This window comes from Rhinolophus ferrumequinum, chromosome 16 (assembly GCF_004115265.2).
Source record: "Rhinolophus ferrumequinum isolate MPI-CBG mRhiFer1 chromosome 16, mRhiFer1_v1.p, whole genome shotgun sequence".
NCBI classification, from domain to species: Eukaryota; Metazoa; Chordata; class Mammalia; order Chiroptera; family Rhinolophidae; genus Rhinolophus; species Rhinolophus ferrumequinum.
Genome location: NC_046299.1, coordinates 46,574,625 through 46,601,373, shown reverse-complemented (window position 1 = coordinate 46,601,373; position 26,749 = coordinate 46,574,625). Strand labels below are relative to the sequence as shown.

Genomic DNA, 26,749 nt, shown 5'->3' with positions numbered 1-26,749 from the left:
CATAGGCAAATCCAAAGAGACGAAGGGGAGGGGTCATCTTTTGTTGGGCTCCAGGAGAAAACCGGGGAGGGTTGTTTTGAACAGAAGCTCATTGGTGGGGAATGAGTTTGAGATAGTGGCGATTTCTTATTGGGAGCAAGCAGTTGCTGTTGCTGAGGAAAGAAGATGGGCAGCTGACCATTTCTTCTTCTGACTGATTATATAAAATGCTGGTGCTGGTTATGTAAATTGCAATGAGTGGTCTGAGCAGTATGTACATGACAGCCCTGCTTTCATGGCTGCCTGACTCCATTTTGAACGAGGTTCCCTGTATATATTTTCACATTTCCCTCCTTTGATCAAGCTCTTTCCTCAAAAGCAGTGCTGATCAAGAGTCAGATTTTTCCTTTTTACTAATTTTGTGCCTCAGTGCCAGGAAGGACCTTTCTTGGTTGTCATGTCCCACATCAGAAAGAAAGTGCATGGTGATTAGAAACTATTTAAGGCCACATTTGAGTAACAAGAAAGGAAGAAGACAGAACTCTCAAGCACTTCCTACTCAAAGTTCATATTTTGTCCAGGTTCTAAGCATTGGAGGTCACCTTGAAGTGTTGGGCCAATATCATTCTATTGGGTATTCATTTCTATAGAGGTTTGATAGGCAATAAATACAGGGCTTTAAAATGATGATACACAACAAAATTAGCAGAATAACAAGTCCAGTTTGTATCCTGATCCTAAACCAGGATCCTAAACCGGAAGGTAAGCAGCTAAATAGGTTGAAAGGGCAGGGGTCACCAAGTGAAATTTATTGTAATTAGTTGGGATTTGTTGATTGGCCCTTTTGAGCCAGTGGTGTTCTGGGAACATTTACGTAGAAACTATTCTGTTCTGGGGATTTTGTTCTCGAAGGCTGTATAGAGAGGGGTTGTTGTAGTAGAATGGGGAAACAAATAGGTATGGAGAGTTACAACAGGGAAGAGGTCAAAGCAGGGTGTGGGGGGACTTTGTGTGCAGGAGCCTTCCTGGAGAAGTAGCACTGAGGGGAGTGAGAATTGGTTATAGGGAGGACTAAGGGGTGATTGCTATTGTGGATAGATTGAGGTTTCTGATGAGAAATCCAATAATTGGGAGGTTTGCCCCTCTTGCAAAGGATTGGGAAATGTGGACAAGGGCATTGTCCTTTTACGAAAAAGAAGGAGAAGAAAAGGTGAGAACAAGCCCCGGGAAAAGGGTATATAGGCTTAGTCTGGATCTTGAGGAAGCTGCTTCAGGTGTTATCAGCTTCAGGTCCTGGAAATCTTTAGTTTTAGATCTCCGGTCAGTGAGTAAGTCCATTTGGGTTGTGGAGCTTTCTTTAGGTGTGATATGAGAATCCAAGAATCTATTACTTGGAGCTTGGCAGTGCAGGAGTCAGTTAGTAGCATTTGACAGGGAGCTTCCCAATGAGGTTGTAGAGAGTCTTCTTGGAGGTGTCTTTTCCAATAAATGAAATCTTCAGGTTGCAAAGCACGGTATTTGAGGTCTTCATTTCCTGGGAGCATGCTGTGAAAAGATTGCTCTACTAAAGCATGGTTATTTTCAATGGATATAATTAGACATTTGCAATACTGAAGTATCTTTTATTAGTTGTGGATGAAAAGAGGCAGGAGCTTGATGCATGGGGCATCTATTCATAATCTCAGGATGAGAGCTTATGCGTTCAAAAGGGGTGAATCTGAGATTTAGAAGGACTAACAGCAATGCTTTTGGCCAAGGTGTTTGAAAGATTTTCACAAATTTTACCAATTGAGTTTTGATGATGCCATTGATTTGCTTGACTAGTCCTGAAGACTAAGGATGATAAACACAGTAAAAAGGCTGTAGAAATGGCTAAACAACACAGACCTGCTGTAATATTTGACGAGTAAAATGGATTCTCTGGTTGCTATGGAGATCATGAGAAGTTCCCCAGATAGGAACGATTTTTTTCCAATAGGATTTTAGCTATGGATGAGGCAGTAGCTTGATCACATGGAAAGGCTTCAACCACTTTAAAAGGAGCTGATATTGCACATCTAGCACAATATTTACCACTTTCATCTTTCAAATAAGAATCATCAGTGAACCATGAAAAGCTGGTGTTATGCAAAGGAGTTTCCTGTAAATCACTGGTGTGTGTGTGTGTGTGGGGAGGGGATGGTTATCTGTCAATATTGTTTGGGGGACTGGAGGCTCCTGGAGTGCATAAGAAGTTTATAATAGTCCTTTTTCCAGTGTCCTGGTTTGTTTTTTTACAGTAATGGCATTGGCCAGGTGGGTTTTGGGGCTTCCATCTGTTGAAATTGGGGATTAAAAACTCTAGTGGTTTTTCTTTTAGTTGAATCATCTAGGGTACAGGTAAGCTGGTTTGCTAATCTGACTACCTCTGTAATGGACATAGTGTTCCTTCCTATTCTAGTTCTTTTAATTAAAGGAGAAAGATTTCCCCATTGATTAGCCCATTGATGAACATGGAGTTAAAGGGTAATTCAGTGGATTCTTCCATAGGGAGGCCGGAATATTCTTTAAAGACAATTTGGAATCAGCTATATAATAATCATATAGGAGTTTACAGGGTTTCTGGGTGCAAGGCAGAATCTTATTTGAACTGACTGGCTTTGAGAAAACCCTAGAGATTGCCAAGTGGAGTTGCTTAGCAATTCCCTGAGTCTGATCTTGTAAGGCAGGAGGTTGATCCCTAATTTGCAGTTCTAAAAACTTTTTTCATAGCATCCCAATTAGTAGTTTTCATCCAGTGTTGGGCCTTGTATTTGCTGACAAACATATGCATTAGTTGGTATAAATCAGATATACCAAGTTAATAACATCTGAACGACCACCTTAAATTTCTTGGCAAATCTATGAGGCTCCTCAGTCACTTTGGGAAAATCCCTGACTATGGCTCGTAGCCTTAGTCCAGGGCGTATAAGAAATTAGAGGGTTAGCATCTGGATCCTCAGAAGGCCTAATTTTCTTAAGGGAGGAGGGAGTGGGAGAGGTTCTGAGAAACAGGAAAGGTCAGTGAGAGAATTAGAATGAGGAAGTGGAGGGTATAGAGGACAGTGGGGGTGGTGCAGAAAGGAAAGAAGAAGCTGGTGCTAGAGACAAAGAGTATGGAGGAGGGGAAAAAGAGGCCTGAGAAGCTTTTTTCTTTTCTTTCAGTAGTCTGTTCACCTTGGTTAATTCAGAAATGATATTTTGTTGAGAGGCAATTTCAGAGTCTTGGATGAGTTTGGAAGCTTCCAGGTGCCAACTAAAATAGGTGTCCCATTCAGTCTGTTTAATTTTAGAGCCATGGCCTTCTAATTTGCTTCTGAGATAAACAAATTTCGGGAGCTCGAACGTTCCCCATGGTGGCCATTGGAGTTCTAGATTAACTTCAGTTAGGTTGGTCCAATTGGTTAAAAATGCACAGGCGGAGGGACCATAAAATATGAATAAAGCTGGCTGGGGTCCTGGAAAGAGGGTGATACTGAGAATGTTTACAGGATTGGAATCCCATGACATAAAACAGAATCAGAAAATGAGTCTTCACCAAAAGGACAATGCCTTTATGAAAACAGATCCCAAATAAAGTCAGAGAGCACAACCAAAAAGAGGGACCAAAAGGAAAGAGCTAGAATTTGAGATTTAACACCGAAAGAAAAAAGGTGAGTCACAGAAACAGAGCTCAAGGGTCTCAGGTAGGTACTGCACATGATTCTGGGGGTTGTTAGTTCCTCAGGGGTTCGTTTCCTTCAAACCCCACTTCTGACATCATAGTAATGACAACTTTAAAAATTAAATAGCAAGGTTATTCAAGCGGCAATTAATTTGGTAGTACTAGCAGAGAAATTGCAATTTAGGACATACAAACTATGGCAAACCACAGGTGACTCCAAAGAGACAAAAGGGAGGTCAGCTTTTATTGGGTTGCAAGAGGAAACCAGGGAGGGTTGTTTTGAATTCCCATTGGTGGGAAATGACAGGTTTGAGGTTGTGGAGGTTTATTATTGGCAGCAAGCAGTTGCTGTTGCTGAGGAAAGAATGGCTGTTACTGAGGCAAATAGGGAGGGAAACTTTCTTCTTCCCATTGATTGTATAAGCTGCTGGTGCTGGTCATATAAATTGCAATGAGTTTATGAGCAGTACATGCATGAGAGCGCTTCCTTCATGGCTTCCTGACTCCATTTTAACGAGGTTCTCAATATTTATTGTCACATTACTAACATACTCCACTGAAATTCTATTTGAGAAGAGGGAAAAAAGCTGAAATGTCAGGGAGATATATAAGTGCTTGTTTCCTGAACATAATCAAGTGACTGTTCAAGTAATTTCATTCTGTTTAAAATAAACCTGTTATACTGTGTTTCCCTGAAAATAAGACCTAGCCGGAACATCAGCTCTAATGCGTCTTTTGGAGCAAAAATTAATATAAGACCCGGTCTTATTCTTTTGGAGCAAAAATTAATATAAGACCCGGTCTTATATTAATTTTTGCTCCAAAAGACGCATTAGAGCTGATGCTCCGGCTAGATCTTATTTTCTGGGAAAAATGGTAGTAATAGAAGACACGAAGTAATAACTTGGTGGCTTGCTCTTTTACTAACAAATGGCATATTGACCACTTTTCTATGATCATTAAAAATGAATTGTTTTTTAAAAATAGAAAATACAGTGAACATTCAAAAGGTATATAAGTAAAGTTTACCTCCCATTCATGTACTTTGGCCCTTCCTGAAGGCAGCTAATTTTTATGGGTTTTTTATGTATCTTTCCAGAGACATTATCATAGTTTAAATAGTCATTTTTTATTTTTATTTTTTGGCTTCAGATAGGAACCACCAGTAACTCTTTTTTACAGATCCTTTAATATTTCCTTGAGAGTTAAGAGGCTAAGGTTAGAGGGGAAAGAATGATTGAGTGTGAGAGTATTAGAGCTTGAAAAGATCTCACAGGTCATCCAGTCTTTTGTTTTTCCAAGTGTGGTCCCTGGATCTACAACGACTTCATCTGGGGGCTTGTCAGACATGCAGAATCTCAGACTTCACCCAGACACCTGAAGCAGAAGTTGCATCTTAACCAGATGACCAGGTGATTCATGTGCATCTTTAAGTTTGAGAATCATTGTTCTGATTTGATATCCTCCTTCATTAATCAAGAAGTGTGGCTCAACAAGGAGCCAGTGGAGATCTGAGACTAGAAATCAGGTTTCCTAACAGCACTGTGTGCATTTTCTAATGTGCCAAACTTCTGACCAGATAATTTGATGTAGCATTGTTATGCATTTTTTTCCACTATGGGCTTCACATATTTATTAGTAAGTTTCAAATCCTAGCTTCTCCACTGGTACATAGGAGCTCAATAATGGTAGTTATACTTCCTGTACTAGTAGTTACTATAGTTTTTTAAATTAATCTTTTTTAGAGCAGTTTTAGATTCACAGCAAAATTGAGCATAAAGTACAGAGTTCCCATATACCCCCAGTCCCCACAAGCACAACACCCCCCCCCCCACTATTGATATCCCCAGTACTATTATTAACAATTGGATTACTAGCATTTGCCAATGCACTTGATTAAAACTTCAAAGCAATGTTTCAGCAGGCTTTCAAGAGTCATTTACAAATTCTGTTGTGTCTGACTTAACAGAAAGACTTTTTAAACATATCCTGTTGTTGTCTCAGAATGCTGGTTTGGTCTGGCAGCCAGGGAGGTATTTTATTAGGCTGTTTTACAAATGGAGGGACTGGAACATAAGGGAGGCTAAGGTCCTGGCAGACACCCTTTTCTTCCCGCCATATCTTATGCTGAAACGGGGCAGTAGATTCTGAGGAATGGGCATTCAGAGTTAGGAGTTAAGTCAGAATGGAGAACTTTTCGTCAGAGTGCACAAATGGTACACAGGATCCCTGCCTGAGTGGGAAGCGGGGGGCCCGTGTTGTGGTAAATCAGGATGAATGGTTGCAGGCAGTTTCTGGAATTTGGCCTTAGCTTCCTGGAAGCTTGGGTTCCGAAGAACTGCAAGAGAAAGGTGTAGACTTTGTTTTGCACGACAGAAATAGGGCAAGAGACTGGGAGGAAAAGCGAGAGGCAGAACGGCACGCTTTAGTACGACTCTGGGGGCTGCCAAACTTCTGTCCTCGCTCGGAGCTTCTAGGGCTTGTAGTCTTTTATAGTCTAGCCTTTCTCCTTTACATTTGAAGTGATTTTTACTCGTTTCTTTCTTCCCGCTTGAGAGCATTAACGTAATTAAAAATAAAAAAGTACTTCCGGAGGCATGTTCCCTGGAGGCCGGAAGTAACTGAGACGTCTCCCGTTTCCCCTTTGATGCTGTTCCCGCAGTGCCTCATGGGAGTTGTAGTCTTGGGGTGGGCGACGCTTCCCGGGTGTGAGTAGACTCAGCGATTTTCCCAGTCGCGTTGGTTTTGAGGTCGGGCACCTGACTTGCTGCTCTTGAGGTACAAAGAGCTTTAACTCTTAAAAATTTCACTTGGTTTCCACTATTTTGTACTTTTTTGAAGGTTTTCTTCAACGAGCATATGTAAATAAAATAAATGACATTTTCTCTTTTAAAATACTAAAAAGCATAAAGAAGAAAACAAAAGTGGTCGGATGATTGCATTGAATTTATGCAAACGGTTCCCAAAGGTATAAACTGAAATTAAAAGCCTCACTTCTGTACCTGCCCAGCTCCCTCCCTTCAAAGAAAAACACTTACCCAGTTTTTAAAGAAGAAGATTATAGGTGTAAATGTACATATTATTAAAAAGTACACAAAAGAATTCTATAACATTCTTCCTCAACCTTTATAATTTGATAATGTATTTTAGAGATGTTTTCATACTTGCACCAAAAGAGCTATCATTCTACAACTACCATAATTTATTCATCCACTGCTCTCTTTCCCACCCCACTGAGGGACATTTTTGGTTGTTACAGTGTTTGCATATTTTGGTGTATATCTGCAGGTTAAATTTTTAGAGACAAAATTGCCCAGGCAACAAGATACATGCTTTATAAAAGTTGATAAATACCATCAAATTGCCAAATTGTACCAATTTACACTCTTATCCAAGAATGTATGAAAGTGCGTACTTCATCACTTCTGCTCTAGCATTGGATATTATCACTTTAGAAATTTTGCTTCTCTGATAGAATTTATCTTCGTTTGATTTATTAGCAGGCTTATAATTATAAATGAGGTTGTACTCCTATTGATATGTTCATTGGCCATTAATATATCTGAAAGTAGTCATATTCTTGGCCCAATTTTCTTTTGGGTTTAATCTTTTTCTTATTGATCTGTCTGTACTTTTTGTAAATTAGGGAGGTAAGCCTTTTGTCTGTTACGGGAATTGTGAAAATTTTTTTACTTATACCTTACGATTTTGCTTTTGTATTTTTGACCACGCAAATGTGCTTTAGTTTTATGTAGTCGTATATATTAATTTTTTCTATGGCTTCTGGGTTATTTGATTATCCATAATTTATTTTGGTATAAGAAGGAATGGTTCTAGCTTTATCATTTATCATTTCTCCAAAATATGGTCCCAACCTAATTTTTGTTACCTTTATAATTAGGGAGAAAAACCCAATGAATGTTAAAAATACACCCTACCATGAGATTCTGTGGCAGATTTGAAGGTTAGTTTTGAGTAAAAGAGTAGATATAAGTTAAGTGGCAGTCCAACTTTTCTTAAAACATCCACTCATCTTGTATTATTGCATTTTCTGAACAATACCCAAAATGGTTGCTAATATTTATTAAAATAAGTTAAGAAAACTTTTCTAATCAATATGAAACTTAACAAAGAGAAAACATTTGTGAAAATGATTATAAAACCTGAGATGATTGAAATATAATTCTCACATTGAGAAAGTATTATATATGTTCAAATATAAGGTACAACTTTTCCCAAAATCATCCTTTAGGAAAAAAAGGTAGATGCCTTATACCTGTAGCCTTGCAAAGTTTCTCATACAATGGGAGAACAGCACTATTCCTAAATTAATACATTTTTAAATAATATAAGGTTTCAAATATGTAGGTTTAAGTAAATTTAAAAAGTTAAATATGAAAAGAAGTCACTTTATCATTTTATATATAACTATAAAAATGAAAGTTAAGTATTGCATGTAGGTATTTGACTATTTTATGTATTATATATATTATTTATATGTAATATATAGATATATGACGTGAAATTTATTTCTTTTTGGATTGACTCATTGGTGAAATTTAGAGTTGGCTATTTTTTTTCCCCCACCAACAGGCTTTATTTGTCACCGTGAAAAGTCTGAATTTTAAACAGATTTTTGGACAGGGGCTTGTTCAACTTTAGTACCTGTCTCACCCCCAGTAGCATTTCCAGAACTGCTACCTTCACCATGAAGCTCCATGAGTTTTCCCAGTTCAGACTTGGGCTTCTTCAGCATTTTGACTTTTCTTTCTTTCTTCTTTTTCTAAGATTTTATTGGAGAAAGGGGAACAAGACTTTATTGGGGAACAGTGTGTATTTCCAGGACTTTATTGGGAACAGTGTGTTTTTCCCAGGACCCATTAGCTCCAAGTCAAGTTGTCATACTTTCAATCTTAGTTGTGGAGGGTGCAACTCAGATCCAAGTCCAGTTGCTGTTGTTCAGTCTTAGTTGCAGGGGGTGCAGCCCACCATCCCTTGCAGAAATTGAACCTGCAAACTTGTGGTTGAGAGCCCGCGCCCCAACCTACTGAGCCATCTGGCCGCTAGGGATATCAGTGGAAGCTCAGTGGAAGCTCATTATCTTCATTCTAGTTGCGGAAGGCGCTGCAGGCTGGCCCATGTGGGAATCGAACCAGCAACCCTGTTGCCCAGAGCTCATGCTCTAACCAACTGAGCCACCTGTCTGCCCCAACATTTTGACTTTCATAAAAAAGACATCATGGAGCAGGTAAATAGATTGGCAAGCCTTTTCTATGTCTTTTCCAATGTTATCTGGAATCAATTTATTGATCACTTCTTTCAAATCATTTGTCTGTACCTCTCGGGTCACGATTTCCATCATCTTCTGGATTTGGTAAACCTGTTGATGCTGAGCATAAGAGGTCTTATGAATCTGATTGTTGCGTTTTCTTAGTGAAACCAACACAAGAATAGACAAAGCAAATAACTATTGGTAGTCTCGATACCAACATGAGCTTCAATCATGGTCTGCCATTTTTTGCTCATGGAGCACATTTTGTCACGGGTAAGATCCATGCGATGAAAATTAATCAGGCAGTTTTTGCCCTGAACATCCTTAGTATTTAACTTGAATTTTCGAAATGCAACTTCATCATTCTGCAGATCAGCTAGGCTCACTTCCAGAACACGACCCTTGAGACCATCAGATGCGATTTTGGTTCCTTGAGTTCCCGTGACTAGTGTTTTCCCAATATTTCTTATATTGAACATAGCTGGTGCTTTCACATCGTACAAGTCTTTCTTAGAAAATGGGTTAATCATCTTTTTCTTGGCTCCCTCCTTGCTGCGTTTCGTAAGGCACTTATTCTTGCCAAGCGCCATTGTGCTGCTCAGAGAGCCAAAATAGCAGAAGTACAACTCGCATGAGAATTTAGGCATACAGGGCAGGGCTAGAGTTGGCTTTTATTCAGGCCTATTCTTGCCATTTTGTTATTGTATGATCAAGGCTTTTTTGTAGATACAGCAATGCAAAACTTTACACTTTAAGTGTAAAAAGTTCTGAAGTACAAATATCATTTAGAAAAATGGTGAAAAATACAAGAAGAAATAGCTATAATATTTCACACTCTTTGCCTCTGGGCAGAGGGAGGTGTGAGGCAAATCTTCCACTTTTTTTCTTACCATTTCTTGGAATACTGTATCTATAGCTTGAGTACTGTCTGGGCATTTCTTTCAAGATTTTCTTTTTCTTTGATTATAAAATGGCACTGTAAGCATTTCATCAAGGGCCTGATGAAACTCAACTTTTTTTTACTTTGAGGATGTACTCTGATATAAGCCAGTCAGCATAACAAAAAACTCAAAGGCTTAAAACAAAATGAGAAGGAGACTTTTACTGAATTTTGACAGTGAAAATAAATGTAGAGATGTCAAAATGAGGAAAATAACCAGTAATGATCTGCAAACCTGTAACATTACAATATAAAGGATACCTTCAGCTGAATGCTTATTGAATAACCTTTAAGGACCAGAAATACATTAGACATACACTGTAATATCAGTGTTGAAATGTATGTGTAGTTTGTGTGTGTCCACAAAGATCCTATAATATATTCTGGCAAGCTCAAATGCAAAATTTTCAAACTGCCTTCTTATTTCATTTTGCTATATGAGCTCTTTCTCTTTAATGCTTACCCTTGCCCCAAAGAATATTGTGAATTGGGGACGCAAAGGAGGGAGGAGCCATTCAGAGTCAAGGTGTCAGAAATGTAGGCCACAGTTTGATAAATATTATGATAGGTAATATGCACGATGCAGGTGTAGTCTGCTCTCTAGAATTGCCTAATTTTAGGGTTATTGAGGACAGGTATGAAAACCTTTAGTTGATTTTATTGTCACATTATACATACATGGAATAATAATTTTGGTAAAACTCAGTTACAGGATGTAGGGGGAGCAAAAGAAATTATCATAGAATTCTTTAAAAAAAGCAGAAACTGATATATATATATATATATATATATATATATATATTTTATATATATGATATACAAGTAACCCTCACTTTTCAAAAGTTTGTCTTACATCACTTTGCCTTTACAAACGACTACATTAGTGTCTGTTTTTGCTAACCCAAAGAAATCCAAAGAGGATTTTTGCTTTTATGAAAAAAGGAGAAAAGTGAAAACAGCATTTAGCGTCCATTTTGCAGTGAGCCGCTGTAGAGACAGTGTGCGGGGACAGAGTCCCAGAGAGCAGTTTCCAGGTTCTTGGACTCACATGGAAAGGAGCTGGCTCGGTTATTAGATGGCCACAGCTGTGGTCAGATGGCCAACCGCTGTGGCTGGGTGGCCATCAACTGTTGCTGGTTAGCCACTGGCCACTAATATAACTGCTGTGGCTATGCTAGGGGGTTGGTTGGTTGTCAGCGTGTTGATCCTACTTCCTGTGTCTCAACTGGCCGCCAGCAAGACTGGGGTGCAGGAAGACCCCTTGTTGGGCTACTGGCAGATGTTTACTTTTGTGTCTTGACCAGCCGCCAGCGAGAATATAGAGGTGTGACTCCCGTATCTATGGCTCCGTGGGTGTTCCTCTTTGGCCTCACCATATCCTCCGTTCTTGTGTGGGGAGCGGGACCAGAGACCCTGCATTACACAGTGCATACCCTGAGCAGCGAGAGCTGCACTGCTTTTACTATGTTAGTGTTATTTTAGGTGTTATGTATTGTTTGTTATCATTTTGTAGGTTATTTTGGGGCTTTGGGAATGCCTCCATATTTTTCCATATAAATCAATGGTAGTCTCTGCTTCGTTTAATATCCTTTGAGCTATGCAAGTTTTCATAGGAATACTCTACTTTCAGACAGCGGGGGAAGCTTGTACAGATATGTATGCATTTACAGCATGTATGTAAATGCATGGACTGAATCTGCAAACATAGACACCGTTACCAGTGGTTTCCTCTAGGGAAGAAAACTGGTGGCTGTAAGACCAAGGGTTGAGGGGCTTACCTTTCATGCTTACCTTTTTGTACCTTTAAAGTTTTGTACTATGCGCATGTAGTGACCATTCAAACAAATAAATAAAACTTAAGATAAAAGTGGGCCTAACTCTCATATTGATGGTTTAACTATATTTGTCATTGTTTTCCAGCTTCTTTTCTCCAAAAGCCACCATAATATACTAATCTTATTAAAGCTCCACTTTTAACATGTTCCTCACATGCTCAAGAAGCCACAGCAGGTCCCTGTTGCTTCAAATTTTCTTCTATCACTTAAAGAGAAGGAAAAAGATAAAAGTAGATAGGAGATGGAGAGATGGCTAACTTGGGGAGTATGTAAAAATGGTCTTTGCTTACCCATAAAAGGAATGGTTCATCTGCGGCACTACTGTAAACTAAAACTACAAATCCCAGGCAGCACTGCAACAATTAGCTTTGTGGTCTATTTTTTTCTCTTCTGTGAACAGCCAATGAAAGGTAGAGCTTACAAAGGTCTAGAATGACAGCTGTGTATTGGCTGTGGCCAGCCTTAAATCTAGTTAGTGCTATTTGGAATGTGCTGCTGTAAACCAGATTTTAAAAAGCTTTTCCTGTTAACTCGCAGCTCATTGTGCCTCTTGTTTCAGGGGAAGAAGAGCTGATTTCGTGATCTAAATGGACGCAATACTGAATTACAGATCAGAAGATACAGAGGATTACTACACGTTACTGGGATGTGATGAACTGTCTTCGGTAAGACTGGATAATGCTGTTCTTTTTCACAACAGTATTTCAAGTTTTATTTAAAGTTTTAACTGAACTTTTAGTCACATTGCCTAAAAAAACCTAATCTTGCAAAATTTTAAAGCACTCTTGATTCAGAGAAAGTTAAGGATTTAAATGTGTGTTAGGTCTTTGCTTGAATAGTATTCTCTTACAATTTATGGATGCTGCTGATTGAATATGTGCTTTCTGGCACATGGCCATAGACTCTACTTCAAATATACGAAAAATAGAAATTTGAGATTTCGTTGTGATTGCTGTTGGCTATATATCATAGCATACATAGGCTATATCTTTATTATGGTAATTTACACTATAATTGACATAAAATGTAACTTTCTAGTAATTAGTGATTTTAAAGTGTTTTATTAAAATATATACTTTTATGTGAGCAGCTAAATTATATAAACCAAGAAACATCCTTCTATGTTAATATTTCAAATTGTGTGAGAAATTGTTTCTTAAAAGGGTGGCTTCTGACACAAAACATTTGAAAACTCTGCAGTTGTTCACTTGACATATAGGGGAATAACATTTTTAAAGTTCCCCATAGACAATTGTGAAGGTTGTAAAAGGTTTTGAAATTATGGAAAACTTATTTATAGTTCTACCTCCCAAGGGTAACATTGTTAATGTTTGGTATATTAATTTCTAGTCTTTTTTCTATACATATTTTTTGAAGATATATTTGGGGGATATTATATGTACTTGTTGATTCCTACTTTTTACCCACTGACATTATAACATTGATTTCTCCATGCTATGAAACACTCTTCGTACGTATTTTAATGATTACATGATATTTCATTTTACTGTTGTACCACAATCGACTATTCTCTTCTTGTTAAATATTTCATTTATTTCCAGTTTTTCAATATTTTATATACTGTTGAGGTGAATATGAAATATATTTCAACTATTAAATATATTCATATCTTATACAGTCATAAATATATTAATATATTCACATTATTAATATTTTGATATATTCATTATATTGTACTGTTATAACTATATTCTTACATATAATTATAAGTGTATATTTAAAAATATCTATTTTGTTCCTAAAATACAGCTATTAATATTAAAATGTTTTAAAGCAAAATATTTTTTCTATTTATCTCTGTTTCATATGGCTGGAGTTTAGTAATAAAATGTACTTTGTTTGGTGAAGAGAATGTGATATTGGACACAAAGGAGTAAAATTCCTATGTTCATCATTCTGAGGAGGTTATCTTAGGAGTCTTGTAGTTAAAACACACACACACACATACACACACACACACCAGGTTATAATGCTGTTAAGGGATGCATATTGCTCCTTTAGGATAATATGTTACTCTTGTTCACTTTGGTGGCAATTTTGCTTACAGCAATTGAGACAGTATATTACCATTTTTATTATATGTGTTATTCACACTTTGGATTATACTATTGCCAAATCATTTTTGAAGGAACTATTTAAAATCAAAGGAACATAATTTAACTTAATAAGCTTCACCATTTGGATTAAAAAATACTGTCATGCTAAGTTATAAAGTAAAGATTGTTTTATCCTCATAATAAATCTCTTGACTGTTTAGTCATTCTCTTATAGTTGTTATTGTCTTTTCAGTCTACAAAGGAAGAGGATTAATTTTGAATAGACTTAAAAAAATGATCCCATTCTTTATAATATTTATAACAGTTTCATTTCGTGGTTACCAGATACAGTCATACTTCTCTGTATATACTGAGGCATACATTAGAAGGAGAATAAAAGCATTGTCTTGATGTTCCTTCTTCTGGGTGTATTTTACTGATTCTGTCAATAGCACGGCACATGTAGATAACAATCATTTATTTAAAATGAAATGACCTGTCACAATTTTGTCAACTCTTTTTGTATATATCCTTCCCATTAAAAAATATTTTATGCCATTTTTAAAAAAAATTTTACTGGGGACTATTGGAGAGCAGTGTATTTCTCCAGGGCCCATCAGCTCCAAGTCGTTGTCCCTCAATCTAGTTGTGGAGAGCGCAGCTCAGCTCCAAGTCCAATTGCCATTTTCAATCTTTAGTTGCAGGGAGCACAGCCCACCATCCCATGCAGGGATTGAACCGGCAACCTTGTTGTTGAGAGCTCACGCTCTTAACCAACTGAGCCATCTGGCCGCCCCTCCAGAAGCTCAGTGGCAGCTCGTTGTCTTGAATCTAGTTGTGGAGGCCGCAGTTTACTGGCCTATGTGGAAATCGAACTGGCTACCCTGTTGTTCAGAGCCCTCACTCTAACCAACTGAGCCACCTGGCCACCCCCCTACTTTATGCCATTTTTGAGTATTTAGTGTGACATTTCCTGTACTTGATTTGTGTTGGATGGATTTCCTTTACTTCAAATATTCCTTGATTTGATGCTCTAAAAAAATTGACTAGAACAGTTCATATCCCAAGACAGTTCATATCCCAATTTCAAAGCAACTTTATATTTTGATTGTACTTATAACAATTGAGTTGAGACACACACATAATTCTTTTGCTTTAGTATACAGTTCTTACAATTTGAAGCTTGTGTTAGAAATTAATTAAATGACACATAAACTATGGGAGGATTTCTGTGCTATTGAATAGAAAACAGTTCAAAACATTTCAAAAACATTTCAAAAACATTTACTGAAGTTTGATTACAAGTCAGTCAGCTTTCTCTCCCTATGTCAGATTTTACACAAAAGACACATGCTATAAAATCTTTTAAAGTCCTTACTGATGTAGACACCGCACACTAGTGGTGTAAGGCATCCTCTTTGATTTTTTAAAATATTTGGTCACCATTTCAATAGTAACGTTAAGAGGACTTCCTGATTTCAAGGACTTGACTATTGAGCATAAACTCAATTAGGGGGAAGACCTATTTTTTTTCCTAGTTCTTCTTCTTATTGACTTCAGACCAACCACTTTTGTTTAAATCTTACCATTCACTAGCTGTGTGACCTTGGGAAAATTACTTAATTTTTCATGCCTCAGTTTCCTAATCTGCAATTGGAGATAATAATAGTACCCACCTCACAGAGTTGTTGTGAGGATTCAGTGAGATATGGTATAGAAAGTGCTTAGAACAGTTCCTGAGACATAGTAAGTGGGTGTTACTTTGGCCTCATAGTAATACTGTGTACTTGGAATTTTGTAAATTTATCCTTATAATTCACGTTATTTTAAAACTGTCTTATTTAAAAAATGATTTTTAAGAGTTTTTTTAGAGCAGTTTTAGGTTCATAGAAAAATTGAGCAAAGGATACAGAGATTTCCGTATGACCCCTCCCCCAACTCATGCATAGCCTCCACCATTATCAACATCCCCACTACAGAGGTACATTTGTTAGAAGTGATGAACCTACATTGACACATTATAACCACCCAAACTCCATAGTTTACACTATGGATCACTCTTTTTTCTACGAATGTCCTTTTTCCTCTTCTAAAATCCAAGCAAGGATCCTTTTTTTTTTTTTTTTAAGATTTTTTTTTTTTTTTTTTGGGGAAGGGGAACAGTGTGTACTTCCAGGACTTTTTTCCAAGTCATGTTGTTGTCCTTTCAATCTTAGTTGTGGTGGGTGCCATTCAGCTTCAAGTTGTTGTCTTTTCAGTCTTAGTTGTGGAGGGTGCAGCTCAGTTCCAGGTCAGGTTGCCGTTGCTAGTTGCAGGGGGCGCAGCCCACCATCCCTTGCGGGAGTCGAACTGGCAACCTTGTGGTTGAGAGGACGCACTCCAACCAACTGAGACATCTGGGAGCTCAGTGGCAGCTCAGCTCAAGGTGCCGTGTTCAATCTTAGTTGCAGGGGGCGTGGCCCACCGTCCCTTGTGGGACTCGAGGAATTGAACTGGCAACCTTGTGGATGAGAGCCCACTGGCCCATGTGGGAATCCAATCGGCAGCCTTTGGAGTTAGGAGCACGGAGCTCTAACCGCCTGTGCCACCGGGCCAGCCCCAGGATCCTTTTTTTAAAACACTTAGTTATCCTGTTCCCTTGGTTTCCTCCAAAATAACAATTTCTCATACCTACCTTGTCTTTCATGACCTGGACACTTTGAAGAATAATCGTCAGTTATTTTGTAGACTGTCCCTTAATTTTGGTTTGTCTGATGTTTTCCCATGATTAGATTGAGGTTATATGTTTTTGGGAAAAACACTGCAGAAGTGGTGTAGTACCTTTCGTAATGTGTCATGTCAGGGGTACATGATGTAAATATGTCTTGTTGACCTTGATCACTTGGTTAAGGCAGTGTCTGTTAGGTTTTTTTCTCCCAGGTTTTTCTGCAGTACGGTTACCTATATTCCCTTTTGTAATTATATTGGTGAAGATTCTTTGAGACTATAATGTTTCTCCTCAGACTCTTACCACTGATTTTAGTGTCGTTTGGTGGATCTTGCCTGTTAGAGTTACTACTATGTGTTTGTGTAATGGTAACTTTCTATTTTCCTCATTCATTTTACATTTATTACTTGGAATTCTTCTGTAAAGAAAAATCTATCTTCCATATTTATTTATTCAACTATTTTTGTCATTATGGATTAATAGATATTATATTTTATGGAGTATAACCTAATTATTACCATTATATATTTTTTGGCTCAAATCGTTTCTTTAGCTCATATTTTAATTAACTATCATTTGATTAGAATAATATAGGATGATCTCTCATGGAATTTATTTCAGGGATATTGCTAATATCTGGAGGTTTGTATGAAAAATCCAGTTTCAGATTAAGTGAATTGAAATGATGGACACTACTTAACCCATTTGTAAAAATGAGTTTTCTCTTTCCTGCAGCATATTCTGCAGCACGTACATTTCCATCACAAGAATGAGATCATTCTTTTAATGAATAAATCATAATTTTCAGAAAGCTCCTATTAGGCTACATCATGTTATTTGAAGAACATCTTTCAGTATGTAATCAAATATTTATTCAACGCTGGGCATTGGGCCAGTACTAGAAATGATGGGGGAAAACAAAACAAAACAAAACAAAGCAAGAAAGTGATACAGGATGCGAGTGTATAAAGAACTTTGCATCCAGTTGAGGAGCAAAAACTAATACACAGGAAACAATATGGGAACAAATAACTACTCTGCTGTGTGGTACTGTCTGTAAGTGCAACAGGAATTAGAATATCTGAAGAGACTTCAGAGAAAATATGGGGCTTGAAATGATCTTGTTCAAAATTTAGATGCTTGGCGGGAGACACAGAGGGTATTTGTGTGGCTAGGGAAAACTGGACAAGATCCATCCAACTAGGAATCAGATTAGTCCTTATTACACACTAGAGTTTTCCTGGCACAGATCAAAATATTGTGCTAATAGGATGTGGAAAAGATAAGTTTTTAAGTTTTGAAATTTAATTTCTGAAATTAGTATATGTTCAATAAGGAATTGTGGAATATGAAGACAGCACAAAGAAAAATGTTAACCTAAATGCTTAATATTTGGGACTATGACATATGCATGCCGATTTTGTATGCATATTTATGTGCTATATCTATGTACTATGTAAATAAGTACACACATATGTGTATGTATATATTTATATGTGTATTTTTATATGTGCTTAGAGTCAGACTGCCTGAGTTCAAATCCTTGCTCTGCCACTTACTAGCTGTGTGACCTTGGGAACATTATTTAACTTTTCTATGTCTTATTTCCTAATTTGCAAAACTGGAATAATAATACTACCCACCCCATAGAGTTGTTGTGAGAATTAAATGAGACTCTATATAAAGTACTTAGAACAGTGCCTGGCACATAGTAAGTCTCAATAAATCTTAGCTATTATTATCATCATTATTATATATGTATGTGTGTATACATATGAGTATACATATATATGTTACATAACCCATTTGAAGAAAAACATGGATTTATACTGCACAAAATGCTTTGTAGCTTACCTTTTCTTGTAGAAACATATTATACAAATTTTCTCATATTATTAAAAGTATTCTACTACAAGATAATTTTTTTTTTATGGGGAACATTGGGGAAGAGTGTGTTTCCCCAGGGCCCATCAGCTCCAAGTCATTGTCTTTCAATCTAGTTGTGGAGGGTGCAGCTCAGCTCCATGTCCAGTTGCCGTTTTCAATCTTAGTTGCAGGGGGTGCAGCCCACCATCCCAACCGGCAACCTTGTTGAGAGCTCGCACTCTATAAACCAACTGATCCATCTGGCTGCCCCTCCTAAGCTCAGCGGAAGCTCAGTGGCAGCTCATTGTCTTCAGTCTAGTTGTGGAGGGTGCAGCTCACTGCTCCCATGTGGGAATGAACCGGCAACTCTGTTGTTCAGAGCTTGTGCTCTAACCAGCTGAGCCATGGGGCCGCCCTACAAGGTGATTTTTTTAATGACTGCAAAATATCCCAGCCTATGGTTATATTACAGTTAACTTTAACAGATGTCCTATTACTTGACGCATAGATTTTTGTTTAAAATTTATATAGTATTTTATTTACTGAGTCTTCTTATAACTAAATCCTTTTCTCACCTCTGATTATCTTAGACAAATTCCTAGAATTGGAATCGTTGGATTAAAGAGTAGGAAAAAAATAATATATATCCCAATTGCTTTCTAGGAAATTTGCACTTATATACATCCTCACCAGGAAAGCATGAGAATGTTCAGTTCTTTGCACCCTCAATAACACTGATGGTTATCGTTCCTTGAATGTTTCAAATTAATTGATAACAAGTAAAGTTTGAACATTCTTGTTTGTTTACTGATGGACAGGATAGCCAGTTTTCCAGACCATTGAACATTGGATCAGGAAGGCAGGATTTGATGGACCTTGACATGGAGGGCCTCACCTGCCCATGGACTGCACTTGGCACTGGGCATGCGACAAGATAAATAGAATGTGCCCAAGACAAACTAACCCACTTTACCAGTTAGTTTACCCAGAAACAGCCCTATACAGGAGACTTGTGATACACTATGTGACAGTGAAATTATAAGAAGTAATGAAAGATATAGACTATTTTTAATTGTTTAAAATATGAAACTGACAAAATACAGACAATGTGAAGCAGAAACTAAAAATCACACACATTAGCACTATTGAGAATTAACCATTTTGACACATTTGCTTCCATGAGCTAATACCAGAATGTTTCCTAATTGGATAGGAATTAAAAAATAAAACAACAACAGTAAAAGTCCAAAATTCCTACCTTTGATAGATAGGCATAATTTTACCCATTTATGTTATTAAAGTCCCCCAAGATATGTGTTATAAATGTGTAAAAAATGTCTTGAAGGATGTAACCTCTTATCTTCGGGGAAAAGGGGGAAAAGGGCTTTTATTTTTTATTCTGTACTGATGAAATTTTTTTCAAAGAGATTGTGAGCATTCGTCAATTAGTTGTTAATTAAAACTGCATACTACTAATATATTTAGAATATTTAATATTTTAAAATTGAAAAACAAGTTATTCTCCATTTTCTTTGTTACATAGCAGGCTATGGTAATTGATGGTTAAAGGGAGCACCCAGGAAGAGGAAACACAATTGATTACAGTTCTTAACAGGAAGTCTGTCTCTTCCTATTATTCCAAGGGGTTCTCAGTAGTTGCTTAACAAGGAACAGAATAGTTATTAGTCTGTGTATCTATAAAGATACAGCCTGACCTTGATTATAAAAGTGAAGAATTTTTTTGTGAGAATTCATTAAGGATGACATGGAGCTGATAAAAATACGTTTTTCCTCCTATGAGTCTTATGACAGTATTGAGCTGAGCTGCTTGAGAATTTCTCAAACGAGGTAATTTGCTTTCATTAATTAGTAGATTCCTTAAACTGAAGAATTTGTCCATATAAAACAGTGGGAAAGATGATTGAAGTCCAACTGCTTAATTAACAAAAAACTTAGCTTTTTTAGTAACTAGCTAAATGACTTCAGACAAGTTACTCAACCACTGACATTTATTAATAGTTACTATCATTGAGTTCTTATGATAATCAGTCCTTGTGTTAAGTGCTCTACTAACATTATTCACGTAAATGTAAATATGAAAAAACCTAGACACTTAGAAGTTATATGACTTCCCTAATGTCTCAGGGCAAAACTGGGATTTAAAACGAAGCAATCAGATTCCAGAGCCACATAATCACTGTTGTTTCCTGCTACTGTCATTGCAATTATGATTGCAAAAAGCCAAGTCTTAATAATTCATAATAATAAGGATTAGGTACGGGAGTGAAATAAAATAAAATCATAGATGACTCTCACACATCATCTTAGTTTTGGCTGAAGGTTCTATTTTTCCCAGTCAAAATCTCTAACCAAGCTGTTAGTAGCAAAATGATCAGGTTTGAATTATGTCCTTTTTTTTTTTTTTAAAAAAAAGTAAAATTCTTAATAAAACTGAAAAGGGCCAAAAGGTAGGAAGAAGTAACTTATAATGTATAATTTATAAACTGGACAATCATCCCTGAATAATCACTGGTGGCTAAGCATCTTTTGAAGAACTTAGATAAACCTATCTGACCATTTTTGATCTTTAAATACGAGTATATTGAGATCATAGGAGTCTTGGGCCATCATCTATATACAGTAACAAGTCAAATTGTCATCACAGACCATTATTTGAACAGGAGTTTTTATTGGATACTTTCTGAATTTTGTTATTGAGGAAATTATTTTTTAGAGTAAAAAGTCAAAATACAAATATAAGGATCAAAATGAAAAGTTGGATTGATTATGGCTGTTTTGGGAAGGACTGTTGTCCAACTTCTTCCTTTGTGCCTTTTAAGTTGGACTCTTTATTTTAAACATTGATTTTTGTTTTAGGTTGAACAAATCCTGACAGAATTTAAGCTCAGAGCCCGGGAATGTCACCCTGATAAGCATCCTGAAAACTCCAAAGCTGGTAGGTATTTCATAGCTATTTCTCATGAAAATGAATAGAACATAGAACTAAAAAGCCATTGAGCAGTAACTTAATTTTTTAAAAATCTATTATGCTCAAACTTATTCTTTCATTTAATGCCAAAGAATGTTATTGCACTATTGGATGGTAGGAGGGGAGGGAAACATGTAGGGTCTTTTGTCTAATAGTAGCCACTTAACATCCAATTTTCTTTCTGCTATAATGTGCTGCTTCATGGTTTAAAATTTGTCCAGTTCATGCTTTATTTCACCAGTGCTGGAGTGTTATGTATGTTTGTAAGCAGGTGGTTGTCTTAATGAGAACCTGGCTGTGTTTTCTTCATTTTGGGGACCTGGATATGTCCGTATATGTTTATATATATATCTCCATATATGATATATGTCCATATATATGGACAGATGCAAACATATTGTTGTTTTTTTATCATAATTTAAATTGTATTATCATAAATTTAGACATAAATGCTTATGTATATCTCAGCCTGATAAAATACAAACCAGTAATCCTTCCTTAACCTGTCTCCCTCCTGTTTCTCCCTATTTCTGTTCTTCCTGTTAGAGTCAAACTTCCTGAGAAAGGAAGTTGTTATCTCTACTTCCCTTACACCCAGTTTTTGATTTATCCTAGATTGACTCTCAACTTTTCTTGGAAACTGCTCTTGTAATAGTCACCAAGGACTTCCTATCTGCCAAATCCAGTGGTTGCTTTTTCATCTTTATCTTCCCTGAGCTTGCATTAGCATTTAGCTCTGTTGACCATGTTCTCCTTCTTGAAACACTCTTTTCCTTAGGTACCAGGCTATGTACTCAACTCATGCTTTTCTTCCAACCTCTCAAGCTGCTGTGTCTCCTTTGTGAGTCCTTCTCTGCTCTCCAAAGTTTCCTCCTAAACTCTCTTCTGGGCTTACTCCCCACTTTTTTTCTCGCGTATTGTCCAAGTCTGTGGCTTCGATCATCAGCTCTTTGTTGATGGTTCCCAAGTCTATCCTTAACTTGGTTCTCGTTCCTCATCTTTAGACTATAGTTTCAACTGCTTCCTGGAAATCTCCATTTGGGGACATTTCAGTGTCATCCTGTCAAAAACTGGACTGACTCATTAGTCTCCTCCCCCCCGCTCTAAAATAGCACTCACTTTTTAATGTTTCCCCGTCTTAATAAAGGGCACCACTGTCCATTTGGTTGGCCAAGCAAAAACCTTGCCTCCTTCCTCTCCCACTCGTTTGCATCTGGTCAATTAGCAAATGCTGGTGAATTTCCTTCTACATCTCTCTCTCCTGTAGGTTCTTTTCCCTCCATCCTCACAGTCATTACTAGGTGTGTCACCATGATTTCATGCCTGGATCCTGACAGTACTCCTTTCATTGCTTCATATTGCAGACACCTTTTTTTTAAATTATGGAAAAAATAAAACATTTACTATGTACACAAAAGTATAAAGAATACTATACAAATGCCTGTGTATATACCACCCAGCTAAAAACTTCACCCATGCAGTTGAAGTCTCTTGTGTATTCCTACCCTGAGTTTATCCTCATGGTAGGTAATACTATCTTAAATTCGATAATTATGTTTACTCTATGTATGTCCTATGTGTGTATCTGTGTGTATGGTGTGACCAAAAGATACGGTGAATGTTGAAATAAATTTATTAGAGTAAAAGACACATTGCCATTAATCCCCCTCAAAATGCTCCCCCTTGCTTCAAACACACTTATCCCATCATTCTTGCCACTTTCTGAAACAGTTCTAAAAGTCCTCTTTTGTGAGTGTCTTTACTTCATTCTCCATCATGACAGCGCTCCATGTCTCACATCACTTCTGGTACTGCAAGTTGTGTCAAATAAAAACATTACAATGTGTCCTCATCCACCTTATTCAGTGGATCTGGCATCGAGCAACTTTTGGCTCTTCTCCAACGTCAAAATGACCACGAAAAGAAAACGTTTTGAATCTATTCAGGACATCAAGGTAGCCATGACAATGCAACTAAAGACATACATACGTATATATACATACATATATATCTATCTCTAGCTATCTATATTGATAAATAGAGATAGATATATGATTTTTCTGTAAGGAAAATACTATGATTAAGACCTGTCTATAATTCCATATTACACAAATAATAAAACCCAAGCTCTTCTTCATTAAAAAAGTTTTCCCTTATCTTAAAGCTAGCTCTTCATTAATTTTTTTAAAGAAATCATTGAGCCCTTTGATTTGTGTAAACAGATCATTTTCTTATATATGAAGTCATTTTTTGGTTAGATACTTAACTATTACTTTTGCTTATTTGATTCCCCCCCCCCTTTTTATTAAGGCATAACTTGTTTCAGGCAACAAGTTCAATCAGAAGTATAAACTTGATAAACTTGTGTCTATGTCTAACCAGTTTAACCACTGCCCGGATGAAGACGTAGGACATTTCCAGCAGCCCAGAAGTACCTTTTCATGTCCTGTTCAAAGTCAGCACCCTCTCCCATTTTTGGATCTCTATCGTCATTGATTAGTTTTGCCAGTTTTTGAATTTCATATAAATGGATTCATACAATATGTACTATTTTATGTGTAGCTTCTTTCGATTTATGTTATATCTGATATTTACATGTACAATATATTGCACTTGTAGCAATAGTTCATTTTTTGTCATTGCCGAGTCTTTAGGTTCAAACCCCCTCATGCTGTGCTCGCCCCCATCTCTCCATTTTCAATTTTTCTCTCACCCCACACCTACAACTCCATGTTTTAACCACTATGAGGTACCTTGGTTCCATAATGTGCCCTGGTTTCTACTCTACAACCTTAATGCCTGCTGCTTCCTCTGTCTGGAACACCCCCAAGACCTGTACACCTTCCTGTCTTGCTTTGATTGGCCAGGTCATGCTCCTGTGTCAGGTCTCAGCTTAGCCATCACGTCCTCAGGAAGTGATGTGTATCCCAGCTACCCAGAGCAGCCTATATGTCAGGCAGCAGACTGTATCACTGTTTGCGTATGAGTCATACTGGAAGCTCAGTGAGGCAGGCCTCCTGCTTATCCTGTTCACAATGGCATTGCCTGCATCTAGCATAGCACCTGCTATGGAGGAGTCAGTCCTACTTTGTGCAAATAATTTCTTGAATGAGTGAATTCATGAACATTTCTTTAGGAGACATGTTAATTACTTGTCTGAACTGGAGTTAATATTAAGATGGATGTCCTAACATAAAAGTATAAAAATGTGATAAACAAGCCCCAGGTTATTCTTCAATTGGGTTCTTTTTCAGTGAAGCATGGCTTTGAGTTGTTTTTCTGTCCCTCGGAAACAATTTCTATTTGGGATACATGATGAATCACTGTACAATCAGTGCCATTTCTAGTTTCCATAGTGATAGGAGTTTTCACGTACAGGCTACCTCAAGGCTTCTTGTTCAGAGAAAGAGGGCTGCGTAAATATGGTTTAAAAGGTAAAGGTACACAGACATCAATATCTACCCTTGTCAGGCTTGCAGTGATAGATGATGCATCCTTTGGGTAGAAATTGTTTTCAAATTTGTTTAAGCATCCATTTGGATTAATGAGACTTTCTAAAAATTTAGGTGTTTTTTTACACACTTGGAGAAGGAGTAAGGGTACTGATAAACAAAATAATTTTAAAATGTTAAAAAAAATTCACCCAGCTGCTGAATTTTGGCTTGACAGAAATCCAGACTACATGGACAGATTTTCAAATGTATTTCATTAAGGTGAAAGGCTAGCCTGTAGAGCAATAACAGGTGTGAGAAATTAAATTTGTAAATATACCTTTTTGGTCCACTAAATGTAGTCTGAACCATTGCCATTGAAATTACTGATTTGTTAGCATAATGTAGTAGTAGATATGAACAGAGACTTGTCTGGCTGGATTGCTCCTAGCTCCTACTTGAGAGCTAATTGACCTTGGTTAACCTCCCTGAGCCTCACCATTCTCACAGATAAAATGGGTAGACTCTCAATGTGTCTATATGCAGGAGGCACTCGATGAATGTTGGCAATTATGATTCACTTGATTTTCTTTCCTTGTTTTTATGCTACATTCCAAGATAAAAATTAAACAAAATATGATAGTTTTCTGTTTTGTAAGTTACCATTAGATATTTCTTGCTTTCATTAAAGTGCTAAATCTGAGGCTTTTAGAAATCCCTTCTCTTGTCCAGGTGTGGGTGATGGAGGCAGGACTGGTTGTGTTATAGAAATTGTGTTACTGAGCTCAAAAGACCTTGGCTGGTGCTCATGCCAGTCCTGTGTGTACACATGACAATAATTGTTTCGGGTCAATGTTTTATTACTTCAAGTCAATGTTTTATTACTTCTTTTTGACCCTGAAGAAAAGGGTCAAAGGTTTTGTGAAATGATTATTTTTGTTGTTGATTTAAAGACTTCAAAAGCATTTGGATATTTGAAGAAGGGGAACTGTTTGTCCCTTGCTGTTATCTTTCAATATGTCAGTGTTTTTCTACTTTAGAAACTATTGCTTCTTGCCAGTCAAGATGTAATAGCAGAATAGGTAAACGCAGTGCTTGCCTACTCTCACAACAACATCACAATTACAAGTAAACTACAGAACAGCCATCATTGAGCATCACCTTAAGCCTAGCTGAACTGAAATCCTACAACTAAGGACATACAGAAGCCACCTCAAGACTAGTAGGAGGGGTGGAGATGTGCAAGGGCTGGTTCCACACTCGCATGTGACCATTAAAAACTGGGAGCAATATCTCGGCTATGGAGGACCCTCCTGAGGAGGGAGAAGTCCCAGCCCCACACCAGGCTTCCCAGTCCAGGGTTTCAGCGCTGGGAAGAGAAATCCTCACAACTTCTGGCTGTGAAAAGCAGTGGAGATTGTGGCTGAGTGAGACAGAGGCACTGCAGTCCCAGGTGCGTCACTTAAAGGAACCATGCAGACTTACTTGCTGAGGGACTCACTCACTCTGAGCTCCAGCACTGGGGAAGCAGCTCACAAGACACCAGGGATGTATGGGAAGGAACTGAGTTGTCTGGCTTTAGGGCAAGGGCTAGAGAGGACCCTTTCTCCCAGAAAGAGGAGTTGGAGGAAGCCATTGTTTCTTTGTTGAGACCTCCCCACTCCCAGCATGCAGACACAGGTGGCCACCATATCTGAATCTCCATCAACCTGGTTAACGCTGTTCATTCGCCATGCCCTGGTGATTCTGAGACCCCACGCCACCAAACTTTCAGGCACACCTAAGCTGCTTCCCGTGACTTTTTCATAAAAACGGCCTGCCTTGGCTCAAGCTACAGACTTTCCTAAAATCTCTCAAAGGTTCATAAAACCCAAACAAGCTCATTTGGCTTCAGCATGTCCTGTACCTTTTGCTGAGCAGCCCTAGGCCTGGCACTAGTTAGCCTCAGTTCACGTCTTGGCCTCTCGAAGCACCTCCAAGCCCTGCATGGG

General features: G+C 37.6%; 1 protein-coding gene and 1 pseudogene across 2 annotated transcripts in view; one reads left to right on the top strand and one right to left on the bottom strand.

Moving 5' to 3' along the window:
- The window catches only part of DNAJC12 (DnaJ heat shock protein family (Hsp40) member C12), a 69,082-nt gene that overhangs the window by 21,981 nt on the left and 20,352 nt on the right, over positions 1-26,749 (top strand). The window contains exons 2-3 of one of the 2 annotated variants that reach the window (XM_033130241.1): positions 12,268-12,373; positions 21,216-21,294. In XM_033130241.1, the coding sequence (XP_032986132.1) occupies positions 12,296-12,373; positions 21,216-21,294 (157 nt within the window). In that variant the 5' untranslated portion in view covers positions 12,268-12,295. Of the gene's footprint in view, positions 1-12,185; positions 12,374-21,215; positions 21,295-26,749 lie in introns of those variants that run through there. The other variant, XM_033130240.1, reaches the window with a different exon arrangement.
- Positions 8,286-9,523, bottom strand: LOC117035947 (40S ribosomal protein S3a-like; annotated as a pseudogene).